The sequence below is a fragment of the Solanum dulcamara genome, chromosome 5, assembly GCF_947179165.1.
Source record: "Solanum dulcamara chromosome 5, daSolDulc1.2, whole genome shotgun sequence".
NCBI lineage: Eukaryota > Viridiplantae > Streptophyta > Magnoliopsida > Solanales > Solanaceae > Solanum > Solanum dulcamara.
The window spans coordinates 6,228,718-6,256,568 of record NC_077241.1 but is presented as its reverse complement, the minus strand read 5'-3'; the positions used below and the strand labels follow the sequence as shown (position 1 = coordinate 6,256,568).

The window sequence follows — 27,851 nt, the reverse complement described above, 5'->3', positions numbered from 1 at the left end:
CAAAATTTTTAATTAGTTTTAAAAATATTTTCAATAGTTAATGTATTCAAATGTATAGTACGTTTTACGTCATTTTCAAATACTATTTATTTGTTTCTATTTCAATTTATGTGACACGGATGGAATTAGGAGAGTCAATCAAATTTCTTTTATGATTTTTAAATATATTCAGTAATTAATTATTGTGATTTAGAGTACTTTTTACATTACTTTTAAATAATATATATTATTTCATCTATTTCAATTTATGTGACACTGATAAAATTTTGACTAACCATAATTTTTATATGTTTTTAAAAATATTATAATTTTTTAATGATTCTAATTTATAGTACTTTTTATGTAATTTTTAAATATATAATTAAAAAATCAAATCGTTAATTATTGTAATTTATAATACTTTTCACGTAATTTTTAAATATATAATAAAATAAGTTTAAGTTATTAATTATTGTGATTTATAATACTATTAACGCAATTTATAAATATATAACGAAAAAAATTAAGTAGTTAATTATTGTTATTTATATTACTATTAGAGTAATTTATAAATATGTAACATATTTGGAAAAAAAAAACAAATAAATCAAAACAGGGAAAATATTGATTTTTTTAAAGTGAGCTCCTTTGGAAGCAACCAGCTCAAGCAGAGATATCGTTCATGAGTTATGTGCTTCAAGCATCTTATATATAGTTGTAGATGTAAACATAAAAATGGTAGTGTAAATTTTGTTCCTTGGATTTCAATATTGAGATGAATCATTTTTTTTAAAAAAAAATCAACTAAGTTTAAGGCTTAAATATAAGGTCAAATAAGTAAAAAGAAAATAAATATTTTTATTAAATTTCTTTTTTTCCCCACATTTATTATCTATTACTTTCTGTATTGTGATTGCTCTATTTTATCTGGGTTGCTTTCGTTATTTGCTTTGCCATATCGCTTTGAACTTCTTATCCTTATTTGACTTCTTTTATGATTTTACTGAGTCGAGGATCTTTCGGAAACAGCCGTCCTACCTTGGTAGGAGTTAGGTCTGGGTATACTTTACCCTCCCTAGATTCCACGTTGTGGAATTTTACTGGGTTGTTGTTGTTGTTTTCCCACATTTAATTTTAAAAAATATTTTTGACCATAAACATCTGTCAAAACTCACTTGAAGGTGGCTTCTACTGTTTTATATTTGATAAAATACAAAACAAAGGTCGTGTCCAAGAAAATGTGAGATTACTTAATTAATTTTGCTTAACAATTATTTAAATATTTCTTTTTACCGAACTTTTATAATTTTGTAAATTAGACACTTAAAAGGGGTTATCCATTGAAGAAGTATTGGTATGTTAGATCACAAGAAACACATTGCACCCTTGGTCCCATACATAAGAAAAGTTATTGTTTATTACCAAGCCAAGAATAAATAAGGCCAACTTATCATCAATGAGAATTACTTGTTCCCTACATATTCATGTTGTTTTTCTCTTACAATAATGGTGTCTAGATCAATTTATACGTAATTCAATTATTTGAGCAAATATAATTGTTTCTCATCAGTATAATAATATCGATTAATTCTGTTCATTAAGATTTGAGTGTTTATGCGTTTTTTTTAATCTTTTTAACAAAACAATTAATGGTCTCAAAGAGTTAATGATGTGTAAACATAATTAGTTACAATCCAATTAGGAAAAATAAAAATCCAAATAACTTTATGCAATAACAAAATAGGAAACTTGTCTAAATCTGTTCGTGCCTATCTTGATCATTCATTAATAAAAATTTCTGCATTCAATGTTTATACGACATTAATATATGCATAACACGTGTTTGCTAATAGACTACTCAATTGAATATATCTTTCACAAAAGTTTAGACACCCTAACTATTAATGCATTTATAAATATGTGTATATATAGAAGTCATTATTGTTCAAATCAATATAACTATAGGTAGAGAAACCCTTTTCTCCCTCCCCAACTAAAAACCTCCCCCAAAAAGCAATCAAAATGGCCTATATGGTTTTTGCATCATCACCTTTGAATGCTCAATCATTTATCAAACTAAGAACAAACTCAAATTATTCTCATTATTCATGTTATGTTCCTTCACCCTCTAGGGTACATTTATCCTACAAGAATATTTCTCATATTGAGTCTTCCAAATCTTTATTTACAAAGGGCGATCATAATTTCTCTTTTTCATCACCAAAGTTTCCAAGAGTTGTTTCAACATATTCTCCATCTTTGAATATTATTAAAGCTAGTACAAAAGAAAATGTATATCAGTACATAGCATATGATTTGGTAAGAACTTTAATTGCTTTCATTTTATGTTAATGATTTTGAATTTACAACATAACATGTTTCTTTCTCATTTGTTCTTCTTTTATAGATTCTTAATTTTGAATTATTTTTTTCTTCGTTTATTGTATTATTATTTTATTATTGTTGTTCTCTTGTATTTTATTTTTAGCATGACTTTTTCACTACTGTATTTTTTTCAATATGCGATATTGATATGCTTTATTTGAGTCAAGGGCATAGGATCTAGAGGGGGTGAGGGTGTTCATCCGATCCCCCTCGGCAAAAAGTTATGTTGTATATACATGATTTTTATTTTAGTGTATGTATATATATATATACAAGATTAGAGGTTGGCTCAGTGATTTAGAGAGGTTCAAAATTCATCTTCAGATTCCAACTTTAAATCTCAGGCATTATATTTTTATTTTGTGAATCCCCTTTGTGAAAATTCTAATCCGCCATTGGTCAAGGATCTATCGAAAAAATCATTTCTAACTTCACAAGGTACGTAGGGGACTACATACACACCACCCTCACAAAAATCCACTTGTGAAATTAAATTGGATATATTGGTGTTGTACTCCCTCTGTCTCAATTTATTCAACATTTTTCATTTTTTGAGAGTTAATTTAACTGATCTTTAAAATTTAATTAAATTAAATCGACTCAATATTTTTAAAATTAATATTTAGATGTTCAAAAATTATACTAAAAGTAGTATGAACTGCCTCTCTTTTCATGTCAATGTGATGAAAAAAATTCTACAATTCTCTTTTACATATTAATCAAAATTTATTTAGTTTGAATATGAATAAATGTAAATTGTCATATAAATTAATACGAAAACAGTAATATTTTATTTTAATACACTTGTTACCTCTTTATTCTATAAAATTCTTTTGTTGTTTGAAGAATATATATATATATATATATATATATATATATATATATATATATATATATATATATATATATGCCTTTCTGCTAAATTTTGTGCCAACATAGTTAAGATTATTTCATAATTATATTTATAACTTATCCTTTTCCTTTGGATAAACAGTTAGAATTATATTACATTGTTTGTTATAAATCTTTTACAGAATAAAAAAAGATGGATCCAGCTCAACGAGGAGTACCAGAGTATGATTCTGCTAATTGTTAATATTCCTCAGCAAGGGTATATAAATATATCTCAAATTTCGTTTCAATTTGATTGTCTGATTTTAATTTGTCATGAAATTTAAGAAAAATATGGTCTTAAACTAAAGATTATGAAAATGTACCAAAATGTCTTTTAATCTGGTGATCTTATTCATATCACATGAAAAGTTAAAATTATAGAGTTAAAAAATATATATGTATTTCTTTTTAAAATGACCAAAAGGAAAAGTAAAACAAACAAATCAAAATGGGCGAATATATTTATCTTTTGGCATAATACATAAATATGTCATTTACTTGGCTTCATCTAACATTCTATGCCCTACAGCTTTGGTGTTCACAAGTAGGCACTTAAAGTTGTATAAAATTGAACAAGTAGACACATGCGTCATACCATGTAGGATACAAAACTACCATATAGGAAAAATGTGTCTATTTATTTAAATTTTGAATAGGTAAATGTATCCTTCGTTGTAAGATTTTACTCTAGCCTTTTATCATCATAATGAGGAAATTAAATAATGTTTTTTCCATTCTTTTAGATAATTTATATATATATATATATATATAGTCAAATCACTTTATAAAATAATATTGTTTGTCTGAATATTTATTGACTGTTATAGCGAAATAGTGTTCTAGAGAACATATAATATATAACATCATATGCATGCAAGTCGTCGGTTTCAAAAAAAACTTAATCGTTATATTAAAATGTTGTTATAGAGAATGAGTGTTATAAAGAGAAATATAATTTCATTTTTTGTCATTGTTATATATGTTCACAATTTGTCTTTTTTTTTTAGTAATAAATGGGCAAAAATGGAGATCGAATATCTCAATGATCTACGTGAACTGTACAAAGACAAAAAAAGCTCGTTTGGGAGAGGTATCATTTTTCGCTTCTCTTTAAATAGGAAATGTCGTATTTTTCGTTTATAGAGGACATGATCTTATATATGAAATTTGAAGGTTGTGGATTAGGGCGGTAGGTTAGTAGGTAGTTAAGCGTTGTCTCATTGTCCAGTGAGATATATAGGTTTCTTCTTTTATATTTGTACTATTAGCACCAATCTCACAGTTTATGGTCCCTCGATTTATGCTACTACATGTTATTTATTGTGTTTCAATTACCGTTTTATTTTATTGTGGTTATTATTTCTTTTCTTCGTATTCCCAAGAATGTTTCTTTTTTTCAATGTTTTCATTACTTTTGTTTTAACCTTTTAAATCTATTTTGATATGTGCTACTTGAACCGAGGAATTTCGATAACAACCTCTTTATCTATCTCCATGAGGTAGAGGTAAGATTTGCGTATATTGTATCCTCCTCAAGCTTCACTTATAGAATTTAGATAGTCATACTCAATTAATAAAAATAGATACTAATAAGAATTTAGAAAGTCATACTCAACTAGTTTGAGACTGAAACGTATTGTTATAGATTTATAGTAGTAATATTATCTTGAATTTTTATTTATTGATTTATATTTTCCAACAAGGAAAGAGCAAATACAATATCAATACACATAAATCAATGGTGTACTGGTAGGATCACGCGACCATTCTAGTGAGTGCAATATATACAAGTAACCACCACATAGTAAGAACATGCATATACAGACATATGTTACCAATTATCATTTAATAAGCAACATACAGTTTCACAGTGTCAATTCTCAATACCCCAGTCAAAAATGATCCTCTCATGGGACCAATACCCAAACTGTTAGTTTGTACCAGCATGGTACCCGATCCATTATGTGTCGGCATAACACCCAATATAATATGTACTGATGTGATAACCGATCTAATAGTTAGTATGTATCAGAGTGACACCCAATTCAATATGTACTGACGTAGTATCCGATTCAACAATCACAATCACAATGAATAGTTCACAGCTTGCAAAATCAATTAATAGGTTCATTGCATGCAATAGATCACATTAGTCATTTCATCAAGTTCATTACATCTTCCCTAGTCACATACATGCATGCAATACTATCAATCTCGGTTAATAGGCACGTATAACACAGATAGGAAAACAAACCATCACCTACCTCGAAACCAAGCATTAGGGACTCTAAAGAGTTGGAGTTTTCCCTTTCAGAAGTCTACCAGCTTGTTCTTGGTCTAAAAACAATAAAAATTAAAAGGAATCAACAAATAATGACCTACAATACCCTAATTATATCAAAATCCTAACTCTTGGCCACTTTCATAATCATCTCCCCTAACTAGGGCTTTTCCCACCATTAATTTAGGCTAAACCTTCCCCTAAGAGGATTTCCCAAGATTCTAAAGTCTAGGAATCAAATTACAAGTTCGGAGAATTATTAACTTACTTTTAGCACAAATATTGGTGGAAAACTGAAGAAATATCCTCCTAGGTTGTTTCTGATCTCTTAAGGACGAAGTGGGAGAAATAAATACGATTTTGGGATTTTTTTCCCATTTAAATTCGCGACTGTCTCGCCATGGTGCTACTTACCCCGCCATAGTGAGAATAATCCTGCCGTGACGGATTGCACGGGAACAAAAACTCTTAGCTCGCATCACAAATCTCCATTTTGCAACATATCCTCAAACCATGACATTCTAAAATAATTCTTCACACCAAGATCTATTATGGGAGTTTTACTCGCTTGAATTCAATTATATAAATTCATACAGGCTCCTTAATATCTTAGCTATCAACTCAAGCTATCAAACTCGAATTTTAATCACCATCCATTACTGTATTACCCCAGACCTCACCGAACTTAGATTTCATCCAAGTCTGACCTGACTCGAAATTTTCAAGTTACTACTCAGAAGTTTTCTGGCTCAATTTTCTTCCCCATTGGCTTATCCATAACAAAGACAATAGGTCATTATAATAGATACAAATTTACCCATTATTCTTCCTCGAGTGATTAAAATAGGAAAGTTGGCTAAAATAAGAATAGAGTGGTACTTGAATCATTGAACAACTGAGGATACTTTTCTTGCATACCCTTCTCAGTTTCCCAGGTAGTTTCCTCAACTGGAAGATGCTTTCATTAAACCTTTACCGACTTAATATTTTTGGCCCCTAAGCTTTCATACATCACGATCAAGAATTGCAATTAATTCTTCTTCATACTGAAGAACTTTGTCTAGTAAAACTGAGTCCAACTTGATGATATAGTCTCCATCCCCATGATACCTCTTCAACATGGACACATCGAACACTGGATGAAATCTAGATAAGCAAGGTGGTAGATCCAACCTATAAGCCACTGACCTTACACAATCAAGAATCTTGAATGGGATAATATAGTGAGGACTAAGCTCGCCCTTCTTGCCGAATCTCCTTCAAAAAAACCTGCTCACCTACCTGAAATGTCATATCTTTTATCTTGTGATCTTCATACTCCTTCTATCGACTCTGGGTTGCTAGGAGTTTAGCTTGGATGCTTCTTACTTTATCTTGAACATCCCTTACAAGATCAACCTTCAAAGGTTTCACATATCCATCCTCAAACCACCTTATGGGCTATCTAAATCATTTTTCATAAAGTGCTTCAAATGGTGTCATTTCAATGCTGGAGTGATAACTATTGTTATAGGATAACTCACACAAAGGTAGGAATTTATCTCAATGTACTTCAAAGTCAATTACACATGCCCTCAACATGTTTTCCAACACTTGAATTGTTCTCTTCTACTATTTATCAGTCTGTAGATGGAAGATTGTGCTGAAAGTGAGTTGAGTGCCCAACTCCTCATGCAATATCCCTAGAACTTTTATGTAATATACGTACCACGGTTGAGAAAATAGAAACGAGCACCTCGTGCAACTTTGACATAAATCTTTGCAAACTGCTGAGCATTGTAATCTACTCTAATTAGGATGAACTGAGCTGACTTCGTCAGCCTATCAATCACAACCCAAATGGACTCAAATTTTCCCAAGGTCTTAGGAAAACCCACCATAAAATCCATAGGTATCCGCTCCCACTCTCATTCAAGAATGGACATTCTTTGAAGTAAACCTGCGGCCTTTCATACTTATAATTTACTTGTTGAAAGTTTTGACACTTAGCCAAAAACTTGGATATGTCTTTCTTTATGCCAGGCCACCAATAAAGTTGTTTCAGATCCCGATACATCTTAGTCACACCCTAATGGATAGAATATAGCGAACCATGAGACTCTATTACCACTTTCTGAATCAAGTCTTCCACTCAGGGAACACAAATCCTTCCCTTTAAACTTAGCACCCCATCTACATCGAGAGCAACATTTTGTGCTTTGACAGACATCGTCTTCTTTCTAAGCTCATTGAAGCCCTCATCTTCAAATTGTTTGGTCTTGATCTCTTCAATAAAACTGGTCCTAACCTCAATAGTAGCCAACATCCTACCTTTATATGAGATGCCTAGCTTCATGAACTTGGTCTCCAAAGAATGAATCTCCCTAGCCAAGGGTCGCTTAGAAACACTCAAATAAGCTAGGCTGCCTATACTAATTAGTTTCCAGCTTAATGCGTCTGCCACCACATTAGCTTTACCTGAATGATATTGAATGGTGACATCATAATCTTTAAGTAACTTTATCCACCTTCGATGTCTCAGATTTAAGTCTTTTTAAGTGAACACATGTTGTAGACTACGATGATCAATAAACACTTCACACTTGACACCATACAAATAATGTCACCAAATTTTGAGAGAAAATACTATCACTACCAACTCCAAGTCATACGTCGAGTAGTTTCTCTCATGAACCTTCAAATGTTATGAGACATAAGCTATGACATTTTTATTATGCATCAACACAACATCCAAGCCCAAATGTGAAGCATCACAAAAGCAATGAAATCTTTACTTTTAACTAACAGTGTCAGAATAAGTGTCGTGATCAAAAGAGTCTTGAGCTTTTAGAAGCTCTCTTCATATTTGTCAGTCCACTCAAACGATACCTCCTTTTGAGTCATCTTAGTCAAGTGTGTGGCAATAGCATAAAAATTCTTTACAAACAACCTATAATAGCTGGCAAGCCCCACAAAACTCCTAACTTGAGTCACAAAACTAGGTCAAACCCAGTTCTTGACTGCTTTAATCTTTCGGGGATTCCTTTGAAACCACATGCCCCAAAAAGGCCACAGAAGACAACCAGAATTCACAATTAAAAATTTTTACATACAACTTCTATTTCCCCAAGACACCCACAACAATATGAAGATTGTTTACATGCTATTCTTTACTCTTCGAATAGACCAAAATGTCGTCTAAAACATAATTACAAACTAATCCAGGAATGGTTTAAACACCCCATTCATCAAGCTTATGAAGGATGCAGTTACATTGGTCAACCCAAACGATATTACTAAGAACTCATAGTGCCCATACCAAGTTCTGAATGTCATTTTATGTACATCTTCAAGTCTATTCTTTAGTTGATGGTAACCAGACCTTAGATAAATTTTAGAAAATACTGAAGCACCCTACAACTGGTTAAGGAAATCATCTATACGAGGCAACAGTATTTATTTTGGATGTTGACCCTATTCAATTTCCTTTAGTCTGTGCACATTGTCATACCATCATCCTTCTTCTTAACAAATAAGACTAGAGCACCCCATGGGGATGCACTAGGACAGATGAAACTTTTATCAAGGAGTTCTTGGATTTGATCCTTAAGCTCCCTTAATTCTGTTAGAGCCATGTAAAAATGAGGGATAGAGATTTGATGAGTGCCCGATTCCAAGACAATACAAAAATTTATATCTCTATCCGGAGTCATATAAGGCAAATAAGTACGAAACACCTCCTTAAACTCAGACACTACATGAATAGACTCAATTGAGAGGGATTCGGCTTCAACATCCCGAATATGAGCCAAGTAGGACAAACAACCCCGCCCTACCAATTTTCTAGTCTAGATGAAAGAGACAATCTTAGCTGGCTTAGGTTTGTATACCCCTTCCCACTCTAAGCTTTCCATACTCAAAATCTCTAAAGTCACAATCTTAGAATTACAGTTAAGAAAAACATAACAGGGGGACAACCAAGTCATACCTAAGATTACATCAAAATCAATCATATTCAAGATCACCAAATCAAGCAAGTCTAAAAATCCTTAAACATAATAGAACAAGCACGATGGACATGGGTGAGTATAATAGACACTCCAACTATTGTAGAAACATGGATGAGGGCATCAAGCATATCATAAATCGCATCAAAACCCAAGGAAAATTGTACTGACACATAAGAGTAAGTATAACCCGAATCAAATAAAATAGTAGTTATTCGATCACAGATAAGAATGGTACATGTGATTACTACATCAGATGCCTTAACCTCTGTCCTGCTCGCAAAAGCATAAAATTATGCCATGTCATCCTGACGGCCAACCTCTCTACCTGGATGCACTGGTCCTCTACCTGCATTATCGTTCCCACAGTCTCCATGGCCTCTTTGATCTCCTCTTCACCCATCTTGTGAACGTCTTTTACCATTATTACATCCGTCTACCAGTACAACTACTTTGGTCTGCTGCTGTGCGGGGTCAGTTATGTGAGGGTGGGGGAAATTTCTCCTCATGTTCCCTAGTTCCCAATAATTATTACAACTGCGGTCAAGCAACGGCCTGCTGCTTGATGCAAAAGAAGCTCTTTGACCCTCCTAAGTAAGCTTCTATTGTGGAGTCCCTAAGTAACCACCCATAGAAGTGATTATGGCTGACTGAATTGGCGGCACTACAAATGTCGGCCTACCTGAAACCTATGGAGTAAGAACCACTAAAGTTACATGTATTATTGGGCTTTTTAGCCAAAGCCTTGGCCTGCCCATCCCAATGAACCCCTTCTACTTTCTTCACAAAGTCTATCACTTCATTAAAGCATATACATGCAGAGGTTATTTCAATAGACGGTACCTGTAACTTGAGATTTAATCCCTTGACGAACAATTGAATTATCTCCTCCTCAGTAGTCACCAAGTACATAGCATATCTGGACAAGGCATGGAACTTAGCCTCATAAGTAGCTACAGTCATGCCAATGTGCTCGAGACCTATAAACCCATCCTTCTTGTGATCTCTCAGAGTCCTAGGCATATACTTTTTAAGAAATAGGGCATGAAATCGAACCCAAAAGAGTAGAGAAAGAACTGGTGATCGACATTCCACAAAGGCTTTCCACCATTACTTAGCTTCAAGGTTCACCTTGAAGCTGGAAAGTCACGAACTCAACTCTATGTTTGTGTACTATGCCTAACTTGTGAAGTAGTCTAGAATGAACTCGTAGGCATCCTCACTCTCAGAACCCTAGAATACTAGAGGTATGTCAGCAACAGTCTGAAGATGCTCTATACTTAACAAGGAAAGAGCAAGTATAGTATCAGTACACATAAATTAATGGTGTACTGATATAATCACGTGGATATCACAGTGAGTGCAATTTACAAAAGTAACCACCGCATAGTAAGGACAGACATATACATACATATGTTACTAATTATCATTTCATAAGAAACATACAGTTTTAGTGTCAATTCTCAATACCACAGTCAACAATGGTCCTCTCATAGGACCCATACCCAAATTGTCAGTTTGTATCAGTGTGGTACTCGATGCATTATGTGTCAGCTTGACACCCGATTCAATACTTATGTGAGTGGTACTCGATCCAATAGTTAGTATATGTCGGCATGACACCCTATCTAATATTTAACGGCATAGTATCTGATCCAACGGTCAGAATCATAATCATAATGAATAGTTCATAGCTTGCATAATTAAGTAATAAGTTCAATGCATGCAATTAATCACATTAGTCATTTCATCAAGTTCATTACATCTTCTCTAGTCACATACATGCATTCGATACTTTCAATTGCAGTTAACAAGCACATATAACATAGACAGGAAAATAAACCATCACCTACCTCAAAACCAAGACTTGAGGACTCTAAAGAGATGGAGATTTTCCTTTCCAAAAGTCTTTTGCCTGGTTCTTGGTCTTAAAACAACCAAAATTATAAGGAATCAATAAACAATAGCCTACGATACCTGAATTATATCAAAATTCTAACCCTTGATGACTTTCATAATCATCTCTCCCAACTAGGACTTTTTCCATCATTAATTTAGTTCAACCGTTCCCCTAAGAGGATTTTCCTATATTCTAAAGTCTAGGAATCAAATTAAAAGTTAGGGTAATGATTAAGAGCCCATTTGGATGGGCTTAAAAAAGTAACTTTTATGTATGAAGTGTTTTTTGAACTTTAAAGTGCTGAAAGTTATTTTTATAAATAAGTAGTTGAGTGTTTGGATAAAAGTGCTTAAATGAGGAAAATGATGTGAATTTTAAGGTTAAAAGAATAAAAATGGTAGTTTGGAAATTTAGTTAAAATATGAGGGATATAAAAGTAATTTTCATGATCAAAGATAATGACTTTAAACACTTAGAAAAAAATAATTAGGAATCCTAACTTTTCATTTTTGACTGACTTTAAGAACTTTATGGCTTAAAGTTAGCATTAGGCAAATACGTCCAAAAGCTAAAAAGGGGCTTTAAGTTGATTTTGACCAACTTAAAGTCAATCCAAACGGACTCTAACTTACCTTTAGCACAAAAATTGGTGGAAAATTGAAGAAATATCTTCCTAGGTCACTTCTAATCTCTCAAGAAAAAAGTGAGAGAAATAAAGATGATTTTGGGACTTTTTCCCCATTCAAATACATGGTTGTCCCGTCATAGCGCCACTTACCCTGCCATGGAGGCCCCACTATATGGGAATAATCCCATCGTGGTGGGTTGCACGAGAACAGAAACTGGTAACTTACGTTCCAACTCTTCATTTCAAACACACCCTCAAACCATGATATTATAAAACTAACGCTTCACTCCAAGATCTACTACGGGAGATCTACTAGCCTCAATTTGATTCTGTAAAGCCGTACATGCTTCTTAATATCTTGGATATAAACTCAAGCTATCAAAATCAAATTTTAATCACTCATCCATTATCGGATTACCCAAGACCTCACCGAACTTAATTTCACTCAAGTCTGACATATGCTCAAAATTTTCAAGTTACTACTCAGAAGTTTTCTGGCCCAATTTCCTTTCCCATTGGGTTATCCATAATGACGGAAATAGATCGTTACAGAACTATGATCTCCATTATATTTTTTTATATTAATGAGGAAGCACAAATGATCTCGATATCACTAAGGAATCTACCAAATGTCCATATGATCAATGCTGAATCATTTGGTGCATTACTTCCTTTTTGATCGATACTTTGGGATTAACAATTTAGTTTGGCATCTACCTTTTTCTATGAGGATTCGGAAAATAACCATTTGGCGCTTCACTTTCCAATTTCATTGCGACGTTGGTTGAGATAATTTGCTGCTTTAATTTTTGTTTGATCTTGGCGAGAGGATACTTGGAGAATACAAGATTTTGGTGAAGATAACTTGCTTATTTAATTTCATTGGAGCCTTTAAGAGAGATCACTTGGAGAATCCACAATGTTGGCAGAGATAATTTGCAGCTTCAATTTTCATTGGAGCCTTCGTGAGAGACCACTTGGAGAATCTACCTTTCTTGTGGAGTTGACGAACACAACTTGCAACCTCTCTCTTTATTGAGGTCTTGGAAATATTAGCCTTTGAAGTAGCATTTTTTGATCCTTGGAGAGCAAGTTGACATCACATCTTCCTTTGCAGCTTCACGAGAGAGACACTTGGAGTACCTCTCTTTCGATTTACGAAGAGAAAGCACACGATATGAGCATGATGAGGAAAACACTTGGTGTATCCCCTCTAACTTCGTTGATCTACAATTTCATGCTTCAAGCTTCAATGTGGAATAACGTTGGGGCACTCTTCTTCTTCTTGACAAAAGAAGTACATGAAACGTCTAATTACTTACACTTTGTGAATTCCAACTTTGCACATCTTTGCAAGTATATTTATTTTCTTATGTAGGAGGGATGGAATTGTGAGCCACTATCCCACAGAATGGAACTCAACGTACTACAATACATAAAAATTTCAGATCAAAATTTCTTCCAAATTGTTCGGAATTAAATTCTGAAGATAATTTTGAAATTTGATATGTCTATTTCATAACATTGCGCGACTGTAATAGAAAATTAATAACTCGGCGTAGGAGCCTCTCCATGATGAGCTAATTTTTTCATTTTAAAGAGGAATCCAAGAACTGCAATACATGTAAAAATCATTGCCAAAAACTTTACAAATTTGTACCAATATACATTTGAAGTCAACTCAAATTAATTTCAAAATATGTTGGTAAGTTTTGCATGCATTTGAAGTCAACTCAGATTTATTTCAAATTTTGATGGTCAATTCCGCAACCTTGAGCGACTGTGGTAGAAAATTCATAACTCAACATAGGAGCCTATGAATCATGAGCGTCTTTTTTTGTTATAAAGTGTGAAAATCATGATCAAAATCTTTACGAATTTGTACAGATATGCATTTGAAGTCAGCTCAGAATTTGCCTTGCTTGAATCTTCTCCTTTGCATATTTGGCAAAGAAATATCTAGCTCATGTGTTATATATGCCACTTCAACATGTCATTGTGATAATCAAGCAATATGGACCTTTATTTTATTACTTTATTCATGTGATCGAACTTAGAATAACACTATAAGTTTCCTTAGTATCTTTATGAAGAGGAACAAGCCATAACTTAGTTTAGAAAAATGAGTATTTTTTTAACCTTTCATAGTTCAAAATTATTGGGTGAGGAGTAACATGCAATTTATGCTCATACATCGAGGAGTGTTTCAATTTGCAGTTTAGCCTCGTTCATCAAGGAGCATTTCAGAGAAGAATTCCATCAATGTAACTTTTCTTCTAACTCTTTGTGATGAAGCATTATTGCACTTCGATTTAATGTTGGATTTTATGCTTTCACATAATTGAACCTGATTTCACTTGATCTTGTGTTGACTTTCGAAAGTTGTAATTTATAAGTCCCTTGCTTCTTTTGTCGTTTGCCAACGCCCAAATTCCAAATGTCACCATTTTTTTCATTGGAGATGTCATCTACCTTGGATGTATTAGTTATTTTCTTCAAGGCAAGAACTTCAATTCGTTCAAAGCTTCCAAACTATAGTATGGTGATTTATTCTTCAATTTTTTGTGATGCCACAAGGCGCACAGGTTGTAGAGCTTCTGAAATTAAATCATTCTTGTGGTGAAGTTTGATACTAGCGTGGTTTGTCTCAGTTGTCTACCATCATCTATAACGATATTTTCATCTTGTACTAATGTCATGATCTTCTTATTCAGGATGAAACATTTTGTGGTGTGATGATTGACGATGAGATGAAATTTACAAAATTTAGGATCGCCAACTTTGTTGGATTTTTTGGGTTTATATGACGTATGGAGTTCAATGACTTGCTTGGTTAGCAGCTCATCAAGAATTGCAAGAAACCTCATTAGATCCATAATCAATCAAAGTCCTCTTTTTGGGACTAAAGAGGTATTGCCTCTATCCTATGCTGGCTATGTAGTTTATAGAGTTCGAGTTATCATTTATTATTACCCAAATCGGTGCTCAGTAACAATCCCAAAAGACTCAATATACTCATACACTCAATCAAATCGTTATAATCAAATCATCTCATCTAGTCTCGTTGGACTCTCATCAAACTCAATCTCATATTAATCATCTACTCTTTTATTTAAAATATGCTTTCAAACTCGTTCATACATCTTTAAAACACCATCTCAAAATAATTATTTATACTCAAAATGTTCATGTTCAAATAATAGAAATTTTAAAGACTTCTCATAACTCATTCTCACTCAAGACTAATGCTCATTTAAAACCCAATTAAATATGCATAGACTCAGTTTAAAATCATACTCATTTAATGTGTGGAAACCATTCTCATCACCTTAAAATAAATGCATGTTAATATAATGATTATTAACTTAACTAGGGTTCATGTGAATTAAATCATAAACGACAATTTAAGAACGCAAGTTATGGGAATCATCACAATATACTCATATATATATATATATATATATATAAAGAACTCAATAAGAAATTACATAGATACTTCAAAAACTCAATTTAACGGGATTGAAAGTCAAACTCAAACTCAAACTCAATTTTGACTAAATGAAGATAAAGGGCACGGGAACGAAATTAGTCCAACATTGTGATTAAACTTATATACCTTGAACAAAGATTATCTCACCAAAAATCAAAGATATTTTTCTCCTCTCTAATCTCTTCTCTCAAAAGTTTTACGTACTAATGAGAGGAAAAACCCTTTTGGGTATGATAAGGGACTGATTTTTGGTCCCTAAATGTACAGGGTTAAGTTGAAAAAAGATGAAAAAAGACTAAAATAACCCTCATTAAAATCTAGATGGGCCCCTCTACGGACGGGTACCACAACCTGTGAAGCTCGCCATGATTCGTAGTAATGGTCGTGGTCTTGATCCGAAATGGGCTAGGAGGGGTTGAGTTCCACGGAGGCCACTATGGTCCGTGAATGCCACTACCGACTATGAACCCTATCGTCGTCATCTCCCGATTTAAGAAGTTTTGGGGGTCAACTCCATGAAAGGACTATGGTCCATGGTGCTGACCATGAGTCATGATCCCTCTCATAAAATCCTCCCCTAACTCCTGTCACTTTAACGTTCCCTTTCTACGGGCCGTGAAGTTGAGTACGGCCTATGAAGAGTCTTATGGTTCTTTCCTGGTGCAAATTTTCTGGTCTTTAGAGTTAGTTTAGGCTAAGAACTTCAGGAGTGTTATAATATCTCTCTCTTGGGATCATTCGTCCTCGAATGATGACTAGGATATGACCTTACTCAAGGCATGAATTTAAATCAAGAACTCAGATACTCAAACATTCAAATAATCATTTACTCGGACTCAAGAATACACATCATATACTCAAACTCGGAATGAACATCAACTCAAGGATAGAAAAAAGAATATTGCCATCAGCATCGTCATAAAAATGCACGAATAGATGTGGGTAGTTGGTTTTTATATCCTCTTCGGCTTTTCATGTAGTCTCCTCAACAAACTGGTTTCGCTATAGAACTTTGACTGAAGCGACCTCTTTGGTTCTCAATTTAGAACCTGACAATCAAGAATCTAGATAGGAATCTCTTCATAGGACAATCTATCTTTCACTTCAATATTTTCTGTAGGAACAATGAGTGAAGGATCTCCCAAGCACTTCTTAAAAATAGAGATATGGAACACTAGATGAACGACATCTAACTCTGCTGAAAGCTCTAACTCATAGGCAACATTGTTAATTCTCTTTATAAATTGATAAAGACCAATGTAACGCAGACTCAACTTCTCTTTCTTCCTAAATATCATAACTCCCTTTATGGGTGAAACCTTCAAATATACCCAATCATTCATCTCAAACTCTAAATCTCTTCTCCTAACATCAGTGTAGGACTTCTCTCGACTTTGTGCAATCTTCAGCCCTTGATGAATGATCTTTATCCTTTTTGTAGCTTGATGAAATAAGTTCGGCCTTATCAACTCAACTTCACCAACCTCAAACCAACTAATTGACGATCTACATATCCTTCCATAAAGAGCCTCATATGGAGCCATTTGACTGCTCGAATGAAAGCTATTATTGTAAGCATACTTAATAAGTGGAAAATAGTCATTCCAATTACTTTTGAAATCAATAACACAGGCTCTTAACATATCTTCAAGAGTCTGAATAATATGCTCTACCTGACCATTTGTTTATGGATAAAAAGCAATACTAAGATTCATCTTCAAACCCAAACCTTTTTGGAACGACTTCTAAAACTGCATAGTGAATTGAGTACTTCTATTTGGATTGACAAAGGAACTCCGTGCAACCTGATTATCTCTTAAATGTACAACCTTGCATAATCCTCTGTCATGTTTGTAGTTTTAACGAGCAAGAAGTGGGCTGATTTGGTCATCCTATCCACAATCACCTAAATCGAATCATGTTGTCTACGAAATCATGATAAGCCCATAATGAAGTCTATATTGATCATCTCCCACTTTCATTCTGGAATTTCAATGTTCTGAGCAACACAACAAGGCATTTGATGCTCAACTTTCACTTGTTGGCAGTTTGGGCACTTGGACACAAACTTTGTTATATTTCTCTTCATTCCATTCTACCAATATACTTCTCTCAAGTCATGATACATCTTTGTAGAGCCCGGATGAATAGAATATCTGGAGCTATGTTACTCTGTCATGATTCTTTCTCAAATGCCATCAACAATTAGAACACACAATCTTTCTTGATACCTTAATACCCCATCTTTCTCTTTGGCAAAAGCCATGACTTTTTCCTTATGAACATTATCCTTCAACTGAAGTAGAATGGGGCCTTGGTCTTACTTTTCATTCACCACAACAAGTAGAGAAGATCCAGCTCCATTCTAAATAATAGCACTACCTTCACTAGATTCAATAAGTTCAACTCCCAAATATGCGAGTTTTTGCACCTCTTTAGCCAACTCACTTTTTCCTTCCTTCACATGGAAAGTGCTCCCCATAAATAATCTGTTAAAAGCATCAGTAATAATATTATCTTTACCTGGGTGGTAGAGAATGCTCATGTCATAGTCCTTGAGCAACTTAAGCCATCTATTCTACTTCAGGTTCAGCTCTTTCTAAGTAGACACATATTGAAAGCTCGTGTGATCAGCAAATACATCAACATGCACACCATAGAGATAGTGAAGCCAAGTCAGAAGAGCGAACATTACGGGTGCTAACTCAACGTTGTAAATTAAGTAGTTCCTCTCATGAATCTTTAAGTTGCCTGGAATCATATGCAATAACCTTAACCCTCAACTCGTACTCAACTCATTCAAGACTCATGCTCATTCAAAACCCAATCAAATATGCATAGACTCAATTTAAAATTATACTTCTTTTAATGCATCAAAACTATTCTCGTCAACTCAAAATAAATTCATGTTAATACAATGATTATCAACTCAACTAGGGTTCATGTGAATGAAATTATGAACAACAATTTAAGAATGCAAGTCATGAAAATCATCACAATATATACATATATATAACTCAATAAGAAATTACATAGATAACTCAAGAACTCAACTTAACGGAATTGAAACGCAAACTCAATCTTGACTGAATGAAGATGTAGGGTACAAGAACGAACTCAGTCCAACGTTGTGATTACCCTTACATACCTAAAATAAAGATTATCTCGCTAAAAATCAAAGACCTCGCTTGAAAACCTTAAACCCTAGCTCTTTTTTTCTCCTCTCTAACCTCTTCTCTCAAAAATTCTACGTGCTAATGAGAGGGAAAGCCCTTTGGGGTATGATAAGGGAATGATTTTTGGTCCCTAAACATATAGGCTTAAGGTGGAAAAAGGTTAAAAAAGACTAAAATAACCCTCACTAAAATCTAGACGGGCCCCTTTACGAAGGGGCACCACGGCCCGTGAATCTCACCACGGTCCGTGGCGATGGTCGTGGTCCTGAGTTGAACTGGTCAAGGAGGGGTTGACTTCCATAGAGGCCACCATGGTCCGTGAATGCTACTACGGACCGTGAAGCCTATCGTGGTCGTCTCCCAACTTAGGGAGTTTTAAGGGTCAACTCCACGGAAGGGACTACAGTATGTAGTGCTCACCACGAGCCATTGTCCCTCTCATGTACACCTCCCCTAACTCCCGTCACTTTCTTGGTCCCTTTCCACAGGTCGTGAAGCTGAGTATGGCCCTTGAAGGGTCTCGTAGTCCCTGCCTAGTGCAATTTGTTTGGTCTTTTAGAGTTAGTTTAGGCTAAAAACGTGTTATAGTGTTTTCTTGAATGTAGAATGATCTAGACCTTTTTGAGATGTATTTGATCTCTGAGAACATGAGGAAACACTTTGTCGCTTCAGGTTGATATCCGGAAAAAACTCCATTGATCAGAAGAACTATGTAGTAAATGTTATTGCTTTCTCCAATACTTGAAATATTTTCAGAAATGCTTTGAATGTCATGTATATTCTCTATTTATAGTTGTAGATAGTGGACAAGGTTGCTTATAATTCACCAAAATGTCATTTTGACACTTGACAAACTGTAATTGATTCTTGAATTTGACTGAAACTACCACATCATTTGAACACATGACGTCTTCTTGTTGATCTTGGATACCTAGTCACTGTGATACGTGGCATGGGGTTGGGCTCCAAGGTGTAATGAGTCTTGGACTTAAATTTATTAAAATGGACTAATTAATTTGTAAAGTCTAAATAAAAAATAAAACAAACAGCTAACTGAATTAGGTTTATATTTTAATACCCTTTTTTTTGTTTTTATTGGTGTGAAAGATATTTCTCCTTTTTTTTTGTAGGATTTGAGGTTCTAGGATTTTTTTATGACATGGAAGATCACCATTTTACAAAATCCTCTCACCAATGGTGGAGATGGGGGGGAAAACAAATTCCTAAAATTGCATCGGAAGAAGAAGAAATTATTATCGGAGAAGCAGAAATTCGTCAACTTGCTAATTTTCCAATTTTCGGAAAGGTATAATTATATGATATTTGACACTTATTGATTTGACTTATATATAATATACATATTATTTTTTGACCTAGGTATTTTAGATTTTTATCTAATTTATAAATATTATAAGTAAAATAACCCTTTTATGAATTTGTTGCAAACTCTAATGCTACTTTTTATGATTATTGTTTTAATATTACATATTTTAAGAATGTATGTATGTGCATTCATACTTGTCTGTGTATTCAAGTTTCATAGGGAAATTGATTTAGTAGGTTATTTATAATTTTTATTTATTTTATAATTTTATAATTTTTTATAGAGATCTGAAAAGATTATTTTCTTCTATTCATATTATAAATGATCAAAAGATCTCATTTCTCGAAATTAACTTAGGCTAAATAAATAGACAGACATTCAAACTTGATCCAAACTATCAGTTTAGTTGTGAATTTGACAGTTAGGACTAAGTTTAAGTGATGTCCATGTATTGTCTTTCACTTATCTCTTATCTCTTATCTTTCTTGGCTATCAAGATAAACAAATGTTGATTGTCATTCATAAATTATTTTTAAATTCTAATTTAAAAATAATTTTTAAAATATATTATAAAATATACCTCTATTTTTATTGATTAATTTTGTCTTATCTATATTGAAATATATTTATAAAGTTATATTAGAGTTTTCTTTATTCTTAATTAAAAAAATTCTGCTAATTTTATCATAGAATGTCATTAGTTATATACCAAATCCATAGTTTCCACTCTTGTTTGTCTCTAAAATAATGTCTCTAAAATAAAATGTACTTGTTCTATAAAAGATTTATTACCATAGATTACAAAAATCATGATTTTAAAGAAGTAACAGAAAAAGAAGATAAGGGTGAAATAGATATTGTTAAAAAATAATTTTAAAAATGGTGAGAATATCTATTATTTATAATTTAAGAAGGAATTTGATTTTTAAAATAAAATTTACGAGTATAAATAATTTTATTCCAAAGATCCACAAACAGAAGAATCAACATTAGTTAGTACACAACAACAATAATTTTATAACTACGTCTTGATCCCAAATAAGTTAGAATATTTTAAATTCTTTCATCGGATTTTAACCCCTGAGATTGAACAAATTCCTAAGAAAAAATAATCAAACATATCTAATCATATATTACAAAAACCAAAACTCATAATTAATATCAGGTCTGAAATAATTTTGTAGATCACTTATAAATTTACATACTTTTTATAAGAATTTTTATTTTATAAGCTCAAAAACTAAATGAATAAATTATTTGTTTGTATTTTATTTAACAGGTTAAAGTGAATGATAATCATGACAATAATCTTTGGTATTTTCTGAGAAAATCAAAAGAAATTGATAAAATTGAGCATGAGTTTGAAAATTTTCTAATAGATGGGTTTGGAGAACCTATAGAACACTTCATTTGGTTTACTGGAGAAACAGTGGTACAACCTTATTGGTTGCCCCAACCAGGAGGGTATCCTGGCAAACCAGGAGAGTCAATCCGTGTACAGGTACGTACTCGATCCAAATCGAAAAATCAAATTAATTAAATAAATTATTTTTTATTAGATTTGATATTACATTTTTTAAAATTGATAATATTTAATTTGGTTTAAAAAGTATTAAAAAATTAATCTAATCGAATTGAACTGACAAATTATATACATATTTTTTTTAATAATTATATATACATAATATATTGTTCTTATAAATATTTTTTTAATACAAAAAATGTAACACACTAATTTAAAAGCAATGCATAATATAGTTTATGCATTATTCAATAAGTTTATGTTGTTTAGTAATTGAATTAGCTAACAATATAAGCAGGAAGTTAAATATAATTAAAGTTTTGATATAAGAATTATAAGATTCAAAATGGAACGAAAATAATATTTCTTTTTGAATGAATTTTTGTCATCTTTGTTTCTATCGTTTCTTTTATTTTTAATTTTGGTTAATAACTGAATAACCAAATCAAACTAAAATGAAATCAATGAAAGTCAAACCGATGAATATATATTTTATTTGATTTGATTTTAATAATTTAAAAAATAATTAAATAAATTTGATTTTGGTTTTGACCAATAACCAATCCAAATTGATCTGTGAATCTCAAAAAAAGGTTATATTTATCCCTTAATCATATTTTTTTGATATATTTATCATTGTCATTCAATTGTTGACACATAGTTATTTTTTAATTGTTAAACCCCATATCTCTATTTTTATCATCATATGTGGCATCTACATGAATATATTTTTATCACAATTAAAAATTTACTCTCCATTTAATAATTTACCCAATCCAATTATTAAAATCCGATCCATCCAATAGTGAAGACCCATAAAACCTAACTTCAATACTTGGTTAAGCGTTAACCTCGAATCTGTCTATTGAAGTCTACATTAACTAAGGATAGTTGTGTAGTGGGCAATAGTCATATTACTTAGGCTCGAACTCTTGTGATAGAGTTGTTGCAAGCCAAGGGGTGGAGAAGGTTAGTATCTAGTTACAATAGATTGTAATAGATAGATTTGCTTTTGCACCTTAGTGAAGATTGATTTGGAAATTCTGTGGAACAGGTCGTAGTTGTTTCTCCCTTGAACAAGGAGTTTTTCCACGTAAAAGTTTTGTGTTATTTACTTTTGCATTCCATTTATTATCTTTTCTTAGTTAACGAGGACCTGGTCCCATAGTATAGTGGACGCATACATTCCAACATTTGATATCAGAGTAAGGCTCTCTAATTGGCTAACACCCAGAGAGATTCCGGTGAAAAAATGGCTTCTCCACTAAATTTGAAGAAAGTTCAATCATCGACAAGACCCCCTTACTTCAATGGTCAATTCTATAGTTGGTAGAAGACTCGTATGTATGACTTCCACATGGCCAAAGATAGTGAATTATAGGACATTTTTCTTGATGGACCCTTTGTTCGCACAACTAAATTGAAGGAAGGAGAGGTCACCAAAGTTATTACTAAAATAAGGCAACGGTACAGTGAAGCTGACAAAAAGAAGATTAAGAAAAATTACAAAGCTAAAAAGTTTATCATATGTGGCATTGGAGCTGAGGAGTATAATAAGATCTCAGCATATGAATCAGCCAAAGAGATTTGGGATTGTCTGAAGAATGCATATGAGGGAACAGAGCAAGTCAAAGAATCCAAAGCTAGCATGCTAACCACTCAGTATGAATTTTTTGTTATGAAAGAAGGAGTGACCATTCACAAAATATATACCAGGTTTTCCTCCATAACAAATAAGCTAAGGTGTCTAGGTGAACCTATCAGTCAAAGCAAGCAGGTCAGGAGGTTCTGAGAGTTCTTCCAAAGTCATAGGAAAGCAAGGTAGATATTATCACTGTGGCAAAGGAATTGAAGACACTCACCATGGATGTACTTATTAGAAATCTAAAAAACTCATGAGATGAATAAGCAACATGACGGTTATAAAAACGAAAACAAAAAACACAAGTCCTTATCTAACTCGCACATTTCACAAAATTATGAGAAAACATGGTGGATTCAGAAAGAAAAGATATTTTGGGCGAAACCTAAATAACGTTAAAGTTTGTCACAGATACGGAAAGCCAAGGCACTTCATTAGAGACTACCCTAAGAACAAGGCTGAACACAAAGAATACGTCAAGCCAGTAGGTGACAAATGAAGGGACCAGGTTGCTGACAAATTCAGAAGAAAGGCAACAACAGATCTTGTGGTGAAGAAGACACTTGGTGTTTTGAAAAACTCCTCAAGTGAATCTGAAGAGTCAGAATACCCTGAGGATGCATCTATGCTGGTAATGAAAGATGATGACAAACTCTTCAACACATTTTTTTCTTTCATGGAAAAATCTGATGATAAAGCTGAAGAAGAGGTAGCATTACTTGATCTTACATAAAATCTTGATATTTACTCTATTAAGAAACTAAAGAAGCTAGCATGTGTGTTGATTGACTCTTTGTGTGAGTTGAATGCTGAAAAGGATTTCCTAAACAATAGCATTGACATTTTTCAAGATGAAAAAATTGCTTTAGCTCTTCAATTATCAGATCTTGAAAAAAAAACTTGAATTGGAGACTGAAAGAACTGAACTCATGAATATGCTTAACATAAGCTCTAAGTCAGGAGAGAAGCTAAAAGGCAAGGCCATTAGTATTGAGTTTGAACTTGAAGAAAAACTAAAAGATTCAGAGCTAAAACTATTTATGTCACTAAAAAGAAATACTCAACTAGAAAGGAATCTGGTAAAACTCAAGAATGATCTGCATGAACCACTTAAGTGGACTACATCCTCCAAAATGCTGCATGACATGACTAGTTAGAGGAATAATAATGCAAAGGGTCTAAGTTCTAAGCTATGTGAACATGATAGATCCCCCATTTAATCCTCATAGCAAGTATGTATCTATGTCAGATAACTTGTTGTGTCTACGGTGTAGAAAAAATGATCATCTTAAGAAGGAATGTGAAGTTTTAAAAAGGGTGTTTGAAAATCAGTCAAAAAATGCTAATAATAAATCCGTGAAAAAGGGAGCAGGTTCAATAATTGGAAAATTCCAAAAAACAATTGCCCTCTTGGACCAAGAAGTCATTAATAACACCTTTGTCTGCCTTTTGGGAGCTTAAATTGAAAGGTTCCTAGAACTGATAAGTGATTTCATATGCAGGAACAGTCAAGAAGAAGCAGTCAATGCTTGTTCATAGATAGTGGATGCTCCAAGCACATGACTTGGAGGACTGAAAACTTTCTCTCTCTCAAAATGTTACAAGTTGGTAGTGTTTTATTTGGAAATAGAAAAAAGGGTTATATTTTGGGGATAGGTAGAATTGAAAAATCCTTAGAACATTCCATTGAAGATGGTTACTATGTAAATGGGCTAAAATATAGCTTGTTGAGTGTCTCCCAAATCTATGATAAAGGGAATAAGTCAAATTCTTGTCTGAGAAGTGTTTGGTAACACGTCTGTCTACAAATAAGGTGATTCTCACAGTCAGAAGATGCAAAAACATGTATGTGGCTGATCTCAGTTCTGCTCAAAGTGACAACCTGACATGCCTTAGGGCTCAAGATGAAAGTGTTTATCTATGGAAAAGAAGACTGGTACATGTGAGCACATCTCTTCTTAACAAACTTATTGTTGGGGACCTGGTTCGTGGTCTTCCTAAGATAAGATTTGGGGAAAACAAAGTCTATGATACATGTGTTAAGGGAAACCAAACCAAAATTTTCTTTTAAGTCCAAAAAGGAAGTGAATACATCCAGACCTCTTTATGGTCCTGTAAAGATCCAAAGCAGAGGTGGGAAAAAGTACATTTTTGTGATTGTGGATGTTTTTCAAGATTTGCCTGGACAATGTTTTTGAGATCCAAGGATGAGGTAGCGGATGTATTGATCATCTTTGCCAAGATGATTCAGACGAAGATGAACTACAAGACAGCAGGGATCAGGTCAGATCATGGGAAAGAATTTGAAAACTCCAAGGTTCAAATGAAGGGATTCATCACAATTTTTCAGCTCTAAAAACCCCACAGCAAAATAAAGTGGTGGAAAGAAAATTGAACACTAATGGAAATTGAAAGAACCATGTTGATAGACTCTAGCCTTCCAAAAACCTTCTGGGCTGAAGCTGTTAACACGGTATGTTATATTACAAACATGTGTGTTTAATCAGATCCCTCATCAACAAAACTCCATACGAGCTAATTTCAATCAAAAGCCTATGGTGATTCATCTTAAAGCTTTTGGGTGTAAGTATTTTGTTCTTAACAATAGGAAGGATGATCTAGGCAAGTTTGATGCCAAGAGTGATGAAGTTTTGTCTGTAGGATACTCATCTTCAAGTAAGGCATATAGAATTTACAATAAGAAAACTCTTTGTGTAGAAGGAAGTGTGCATGTGATCTTTGATGAATCTGAGAGCATCGAAAATTTAAATGACAAGGATAACTCGGAGATAGTAAAATTCCCACAAGTGCAAAGAGACAGTGTCTTAGATGATGAATCATTAGAAGCTCTATTTTAGAATGAAGAAAATAACAATGATGATGATAAGTGAAGGGAACAAGTGTTGGAACCTAGTTCACCATAAATCACTTGTGAAACCAGTCAAAAGCACCCAGAACCTGATGATGAAAATGATGAAGCTGATGGAGCAGGTGATACTGAAGATTCTCAACTGATATCAAGAGCTTCAGGATAGAAGCATCAGTCATCTCAAACCTTTGGACAATCTAATTTCTCCATTGGATTCTAGTATTCATACCATATCCAAAACTACAAATCTGATGACTTTCTCGGCTTTTCTCTCAATCATTGAGACAAAAAATGTTAAAGAAGACTTGTGTGATGCTGACTAGGTAAACTCAATGCAAGAAAAATTATACCAACTCGAAAGAAGTCAGGTTTGGCACTTGGTTCTTAGACCCTCTGACAGAACTATCATAGGGACCAGGTGGGTGTTCAGGAATAAGTTGGATGAAAATGGAATGATCACCAGAAACAAGTCGAGGCTAGTGGTTCAAGGTTATAATCAAGAGGAAGGAATAAACTATGATGATACTTTTGCTCTTGTTTCCATAATGGAGGCTATTAGAATTCTCATTGTTTTTGCAACATACATGGAATTTAAATTATTTCAAATGTATGTTAAGAGTGCCTTCCTAAATGGATATTTTAAGGAAGAAGTTTATGTGAAACAACCTCCTGGATTCGAGGGCATTAATCACCCAAATCATGTAATGAAGCTTGATAAGACCCTATATGGATTGAAACAAGCTTCCAGAGCATGGTGTGAAAATCTCTCAAGATTTTTATTGGATCATGGTTTCAAAAGAAAGAAAATTGACAACACCCTCTTTTTGAAATCTAGAGGGAAATATCTGTTAATAGTTCAAGTCTACGTAGATGATATAATATTTGGAGCAACAACAAATTCACTAAGCAAAGAATTTGCAGATCTTATGAGGAGTCAATTTGAAATAAGCATGATGGGAAAACTCAACTTCTTCCGTGGATTACAAATTAGACATACTCCAACAAGCACGTATATATATATCAAGAGAAGTACATCAAGGAGCTGTTAAAGAAGTATCATAAGTTAGACACAAACTACACCTATAGGAACCAGTTCAAAGCTTGACAAAGATGAATCAAGTGCTAAGGTAAATAAGACTATTTTTAGGGGTATCATGGGGTTACTTCTGTATCTTACAGCAAGCAAGCCCGACATTATGTTTAGTGTGGGGATGTGTACAAGATTTTAGGGCCTATCCTAAGAAATCTCATCTTAAGGCTACAAAGAAAATTTTGAGACATTTGAAAATAACTGAAGGGTTGGTTCTATACTATTATGGTGGTGACAAATTCAATTTGGTTGGATATCTGATGCAGATTTTGTAGAGTACCTGGTTGACAGAAAAAATACCTCAGGCATGGCTCATTTCTTAGGGTCTTCACTAATCTCTTGGGTACAAAGAAATAAAATTATGTGATTTTTTCTTCAAGAGAAACAGAATATGTAGCTGCAGCTTCTTGTTGTGCTCAATTACTGTGAATCAAGCAACAGTTGGAAGATTTTAGGGTCATCAATGATACGATTCCATTATTGTGTGATAATACAAGTTCTCTCAACATGGTATAAAATTCTATTCAACACAAGAGGACCAAACACATTATTTGAGACATCATTTTCTTAGAGACAATGTTGAAAAAAAAATGTTTGTGTGAAGTTCTGCAAACTAGAAGACCAAATTGCTGACATCTTCACTAAAACCTTGAGTTAAGAATAGTTTGAGAAGAACCATCTGATG

At 33.3% G+C, this 27,851-nt stretch overlaps 1 protein-coding gene across 1 annotated transcript; it reads left to right on the top strand.

Moving 5' to 3' along the window:
* Positions 1 to 1,884: 1,884 nt before the first annotated feature.
* On the top strand, positions 1,885 to 26,242 carry LOC129890275 (uncharacterized). The gene is made up of 10 exons (XM_055965849.1): positions 1,885 to 2,298; positions 3,399 to 3,475; positions 4,266 to 4,348; positions 19,850 to 20,025; positions 21,323 to 21,544; positions 22,992 to 23,227; positions 23,733 to 23,916; positions 25,021 to 25,191; positions 25,414 to 25,490; positions 26,149 to 26,242. The coding sequence occupies exons 1-10, from the start codon at positions 2,002 to 2,004 to the stop codon at positions 26,240 to 26,242; spliced, it is 1,617 nt and encodes a 538-aa protein (XP_055821824.1). The 5' UTR covers positions 1,885 to 2,001.
* The last annotated feature ends 1,609 nt before the right edge of the window (positions 26,243 to 27,851 follow it).